At 33.6% G+C, this 7,011-nt stretch overlaps 1 protein-coding gene across 2 annotated transcripts; it reads left to right on the top strand.

Moving 5' to 3' along the window:
• Positions 1-580: 580 nt before the first annotated feature.
• On the top strand, positions 581-4,945 carry cos (kinesin-like protein costa). Of its 2 annotated transcripts, none has more exons than XM_018457666.1 (2): positions 581-853; positions 2,230-4,945. In XM_018457666.1, exon 2 carries the CDS (start codon positions 2,282-2,284, stop codon positions 4,838-4,840), a length of 2,559 nt encoding a protein of 852 aa, XP_018313168.1. In that variant the 5' UTR covers positions 581-853; positions 2,230-2,281; the 3' UTR covers positions 4,841-4,945. The 2 variants fall into 2 exon arrangements, with proteins under 2 accessions (XP_018313168.1, XP_018313169.1); XM_018457667.1 differs by having other exon boundaries at positions 2,236-4,945.
• The last annotated feature ends 2,066 nt before the right edge of the window (positions 4,946-7,011 follow it).

A 7,011-nucleotide genomic window follows, 5' to 3' on the forward strand; every position in this document is an offset into this window, starting at 1 on the left:
AGTAGTGAATTAAGGAGTAGGTGCAGAAATCGACTAATCGTAGTTGATTATCTTTCTCACATTCGATTATGATTGGTTGATTTCTGCGTCTACTCCTTAATCCACTACTGCTACTGCCCATTGTAGACCACGCATTAGACTTTAAAAAATTGTAGTCGTAATCATAAGGCCGTAAGCAAATCGGCCAATCACAGTCGAGTGTTTAAAAACTCGAGATCTCAATTTTGATTATGATTGGTCGATTTGTTTGCGACCTTACGATTCCCACTAAAATTTTTGTACGTGTGATGGCCTTAATTCAATGAAAAATACACAAATTTACGAAGTTACAAGAAAATCAAAGGAGATAGCGTTGTACTAAACATTTATCAAATTTTGAGATTTACATAAAAATTCTGAAAAATTCAGAGAAAAATTTCCATGGACACTGCGTGTTATCCGTTGGAAATATTATGACATAGCTACGTAGTTTAATGTACGTACACATTTTGTACTACGCACAGAGGCGCTATGTCGTAAATCTCCGTCGTTTCAAGTGAAGATTTAACTGCGGAGTAATGCGCTAATGCGACTGCAGAGAACAAATCTAACGTTTATACGACTTAATCTGTTCTTGGCGCCGCTGCGCAAATTCGCTCCACGTTAACTGACACATTCTTGTCAAATATCAGCTGAAAGAAAGCTTGCAAATACATAACAATGTGGCCTCACGGTTGTTAAAAATGTGACGTTTAATTCATGATAATGTGAAACGTAGAACATAAAATATGCGTCACGGCTCTTCTGCGAGATAAGGAATTCCGAGGTATAGTTCTCAGATATGGAAAGTCCTGATAGGTTAGGAATTTCACTTGTAAGTATTATTTACTGATTTCGTTTTAATCTTTTTTTATGATTATATAATTTAATATTTCGCTTAAATGCGAGATTAACTGTCTCTATCTACAATCTGAATCTTTTTTGGCATAAGCGAAATTTCATTGTCATATTTGTTTCTCATTTTTCCTCAAATCTCATTTTAAAGATTTAATCAGAATTCTGTTATATATTTCAAGATTACGTTTACGTAGAACATTTAATTAATAAATTCGTCATTCAATGCTCGATAAATTAAATTATAATATACAAAAGGGGCTCAGAGCAAAAGCAAGACATTAGCTATCTTTTAGTAATAATAATAAAATTATATTTAAATAAAAATACAAATACGTTTCGACCTTAGATTGGGTCATTTTCAGTGTTACATATAAAAAAATAAAAACATGACATACCACATATTCTCATATAATTTTAAGCACTTACAATTCAACTTTAAAATTAACTCCTACGTAATAGGTCCTGATTGATTATAGTCCATGCAATTCCAATAAATTTGATCACTTGAAAGTATAACACAGTATAAAAAGTTAAATTATCCATGACGTAAATTCAGTAAACGTGTGTTAAGCTATCTCTTAAAACGATGATAATAATAATTGTGTGGAACAATTTTAAGAAGTAAGCGATATTCAGACCAGAACTCCAAGATATAAAATCAATTTTTGCTTAAAATTATATGAGAATATGTGGTATGTGTCAGTTTTTTATTTTTTTATATGTAACATTGAAAATGACCCAATCTAAGGTCGACACGTATGCGTATTTTCATTTAAATATAATTTTATTATTATTAGTAAAAGATAGCTAACAACGTCTTGCTTTTGTTCTGAGCCCCTTTTATATATTATAATTTAGAATATTTACATACTGTTTATGTTAAATTTAGAATAATGTTTTATGTAGGCAATATAAACAATGAAAAATATGTAAATTATTATATATTAGATAATACAGAAAAAAGTAATTAAGTTTTATGATTGTTAATATATCTGACTTTAGTATTAATAAATAAAAATATATAAGCCAAATAGATATTTTAGTTTAACGACGAAGAACATGGACTTCAATGATCCATACATTGTTTACATAAATGACACATAAAACATAGTTTATATTAATATACATATAGATGTACAGCCTTGGTTTTAATTTGAATTAAAAAAGTATTTAGTAATATAATAGAGATGTTGAAAAGTAACCCTGAATTTTTTCAAATTTTTTTAAACAGAAAAGATTCAGATTGCAGATGGAAGGAGTAAAAATATAATTGGAGACAAAGGGATAATTTTCATATATTGCAATAGTTTTTCTTAATCAATGAGATAGATGATAAAAAATGACATTTTACAGGTGCAGATTAGCTTGTATTCGAATGGATGTGTGCCTCGTTAGATGAGATCATATGAGTAAAATGATGCATTATAGCCCGTGGATTCAACATCAGCCGATAGCAGATCATCAATGTTGCATGCCATATATTGATATGATGCCATCCTATCACAATCATCATGATCACGAGCGTCATCAACTGACTGAAGAGGAAACTGAGCAGGCTGGCGAGGAGGTGCACGACACAATGACGCCTGCTACTTCCGGCGAACGTAGTTCTAGCGCAGATCTATTCAGATTGGAGTTTGCTGCTTCTCAATGGTCCAAGTTAGTTTCCAATGCAGAAGGTCTGTTTACGAAGCTCATGACAAGTAATGTTCTGCCGCACACTGATCAGGATCAAATTGAGCAGTGGCTATGTATGAAACAGGAGTACGAGGAATGTATAGCCAGCGATGAGACTACCAGTTTACAGGGATATGCGGAGAATGCCAGAAGATCTTTGGAACGCATTGAGGAAGTAACCGAAACTGATGAAAAAACGGACGAATCTGCGAATCAAACGAAACTTAAGCTCAATTCCAATTGTACCTCCAGTTCGGAGAGTGAAATATCTGATGTTGATGATGATGAGGAAGAGGAAGAGGATGACGAGGAGGAAGACGACGATCAAAGTGACGTGAGTTCGGAAAATCCAGATTTTTTGGAGAAGCTGGACGAATGCATGAATAAATTTAAGTTGGAGACGGATAGAATTGTCGATTCTACAAAGGATGATTTCAGAGAAGCAAATATTGAGATTATATCTCCAGTGACGAGATCCGTAAATAATAATTATGTACCGGTATCTCGTCCCATACCGATAAGAAATCCAAATTCCAGGAGAAACTCGATGCTGCCTGGTTCTGATATGTGTAACGAAGTATTAGCTTTTAACGATAGCCTGAAACCTTGCCAAAATCAAATCCTTGAAAATCATATCTCAGAATATATCAATCCTTACATATTGAATAATCGCGAATCAGAAATAAATATTAATGATAATATCATTAACGACAATTTTGTTGCAATACAAAACGATAATTCACCCGATTTATTACTTGAAGCTCTCAAGAACACGGAAATGCCCGAGCCTATCAAAGAGTTGAAAGCTCTAACGCTAAATAACGAGGCGAAACAAACGCAAGTGAAGAAAATTCAATCAAATTTGGATGGAGCGCATAAACGTATCGAAGAATTGCAAACGACAATTAAGATTAAGCAACGTTTCATAGCAGACATGATAAAGAATTCCGATACGCGCACCAGCGCGAAGCAAAAATTCCAACGTAAACGTAGTAAACTGGAAGAGGAGTATTACAACACGAGAACACAATTGGCACAAGCGGCAAATGCACATATGTACAAGGATCTTGATGAAAAGACACACAAGAAAGAAATTGAATTAATGAAAAATATAGCGATACATTATGAGAAAAGAATGATGGATATAGATATGATAAAGCAAATAGCAGGTGATTCCGCGAAGAAAGTCTTGGAGTTGGAAGCCTCGTTAAATACGTCGAAGAAGCAAATGGATAAATTAAAGCGGCAATTGAAAAGAGAAGAGGAACGTAAGAAGCAGTTGGAGGACGAGTTGGCTAAGGATCAGCAAAAGATTCGTGAACTTGAGGAGAAATATAATTTAACTGCGTCCAAATTGAAAGAAATGCAATCGGAGAGCGAGGATGAGAAACACAATATGAAATCAAAAACTGATTGTTCAGATAAAATGAAGAACTTGATGGATGTCAGTGCAAGGATATCTCATCTGGATCACGTTCTGAAAGAGAAATCTATGGATTTGGAGAGAACCGCGGACATGGATGAGAAAGAAGCGTTACGACACGAGATTAGAAATTTGAGGCGCACTCGAGACTGTTTAGTGGACGAGAAATGCGACTTAGATGAGAAGTTCCAAAAGGATAGAACCCTGACGATGGTCGAAGAACGTAAACTACTAGAATGCGGTGAGACCATCGAAGCCATCGATGCGATGATCGAACACAAGAATGAGATGATTTGCGGACGGAAGGACTTTGATGAGAATCAATCCCAACGCGAGAAGGGCGAGAGAATGTTGACGGAACGTTTAAAGAAACTCTCGCACGGTGAAATAATAACGTTATTTATGAAATACTTCCGCAAGGTAATCGACTTGAAGGAGAGCTCGAAGAATCTGGAAGTTCAGATAACCGAGCTCGAGGCTCACATCACGAATCAGGATTGGCGGCTAATGGAAGCCGAGAAACGAATGATTTTAATGCAGAGGCAGTACGAAGATAAGCTGCATCACGTGTTCAGGCACTTTGCAGAGGAGACAAGCAGCTCCGGTTACGAACGATTGGATAAGGATTCTGAGCTTGTAAGATTCAAAAAGGAAAATAGAGCGCTCAAGAAACGATTAGCGGATGTCGAAGCTCTTCTCAAGGGTACATCACCACCGCGTGCAGCTAGTCCATGTAAAATTCTGCAACAGCAAGGATTGAAACAGATCACACCGAGTACTCGATCGACGACTATAACGAGGAAACGAAATAAACTGATAATTGAAAAGACGACTGACAGAGATAGCGATAAGAGGAAAAAATGAATTGTTAAGTATCTTTATTTGTTATTATATATTTACAGATGATTTGAATTTTTTATTGTACACTCGGTTTACTACATCTGCGTTGTTTCTTGTCACAAATATTCACGATAGACTGTATAAAAGCATTTCTTTTTTAACACAGTATAGTTTCCTAGATCAATATATAGATTGTGTGATAATAGTTTTTCTGCGTGAAACAATTACCTCTTCTGTATTTTTATAGGATATACATTTTTACATTTTAAAGATACATTCAGTATATTTTTGTTTATTAGACAACTTAAAAATAAATTTGACGATAATTATATTTATTAATCTTTAAGTAAGTGATATAAAGATGTGCAAGTTGATAGGTGAGGTGTTCAGAACATCCCAAAAAATTTTATTTTTACAGTTATATTTTTTACTTTATTATATGTTATAATTAAATTTACATTAATTATATTCTTATGAGATAGTCTATAAAAAAATGTAAAATAATGAACTTCAAAATTTCTTATCTTTATTTTCACAATACTTTTTATTTTCTTTTTCTGAAACAAGAAAACTAAGTTTGTGGACACCCCACCTACTCGCTTAAATGTTAAGGGATGTATTCTTGGATACGAATTTAACTGCATGCAATTTATCCATGTTGTATTTATTGCAGGGCATAGTTTCAAGCTCTCACATAATTTAATATATTTAGGTGTAATATCTGTGGAAATTATCTCGTTCGCGTGCGAAAGCCTATCTGTATGCTGTTCGTAAAACATATTATTTCAGCAGTTGATGTAGTAAAGCAATTGTCAACGACGTAATAAGATACGGTACGATCGCTTCGTTCTGATTTACAGGAAAACTTGGAGGCTTGCGAATCTCGTGCGAATAGTGGCGCTCAATTGTTGTACGTTAAGCAGTGTATACTCAAATTAATTTCACAGATAGCTTTTAAATGGCGATAAACGTAATCAGGAAATTATATCGTTGCATTTGGAATTGAGCTATTAAAAAATGTATCGCCTAAGAGTCACGAGTCTGATTAGGATATATTAGAATTCTTGCAACTGTGGCTGCTCAATTGTATTTCCTGGACAAATCGATAACAATACACATAATACCTTGCTACACCCCGCGACCTTCGATTATTTATATATTGTTCGTATATTCTCTCTCGGAAGGAACGTTTGACCTCTATATTATTAAGAAACGTATTATTAACTCTCTCACTACCGAAATTTTTACTAGACACGTTAAAAAGAAACGCGACAAATTTTTTTTATACATTTGGAATTCATTTTTTTTATTTTATGTAATATAATCTAAATATTAATATACATAAATAATATTAAAATATATATATGTAATATCGCGATATATTTCGCGAAACTAATATTATAATTTTTTGTCAGAAAATATTTCGTCTACATTTTTTGGCTGAGTGAGAGTTAATATTCGTTAAGTGTACTGTGTAGAATAGTTTCGATTATTTAGTATGATCCCCCAATTACCATGACTCGAAGATCGCATCGATCCTCTTCCGACATATAATTTATTGTAATTTTGTAAATAAATCGAATATTATATAACTCTCTTGCTTTCTATACTTCTTATCTCCTGGACACGAATTGACTCATAAGCAAGAGTTGCAAAATTACGTTCCTCCTTTGCACATATGTATGTATAATAAGCTTTGAAAGTTGACTTTCGTAGATTAGTATCTAAGAAACGATTTTCATAGATTTGAATGCGCCCGACATGAGCACGAGGTTGAAACAGATTTATATGTTTAACTTTCTAAATTGGATTAAGTCTTATCGCGCGACCTTTTGTTATAACTGTATACGAAATGTATCAAATGTCCTCTTACTCATAAATATGGGATATTACAATGCGAGAGATGGTCGCTGCTTCAACGTCGATGAAAGTTGGAACAAATCATGATTTTGTATCAAACTTTCAATGAAGAACCATCGAATTTGTTGACTACCCAGGAAAAAATATTTTATATATACAGGGTGTTTCCAAATTAAATGGCAAAACTTTGGGAGCGTGTAGAGGAGTAAAAAACTAAGAAAAAAAGTCCTATAGACATATGCTCCTTTTTGCTTTGTTTCGCAGGAAATCACGAAAAAAGAAAAAAATATATTTAATTTATTATTTTAATTATTTTATTTATAAACTTTTTAATG

The sequence above is a fragment of the Mycetomoellerius zeteki genome, unplaced genomic scaffold, assembly GCF_001594055.1.
Source record: "Mycetomoellerius zeteki isolate Tzet28-1 unplaced genomic scaffold, Tzet1.0 scaffold655, whole genome shotgun sequence".
In the NCBI taxonomy this organism is placed as follows: Eukaryota; Metazoa; Arthropoda; class Insecta; order Hymenoptera; family Formicidae; genus Mycetomoellerius; species Mycetomoellerius zeteki.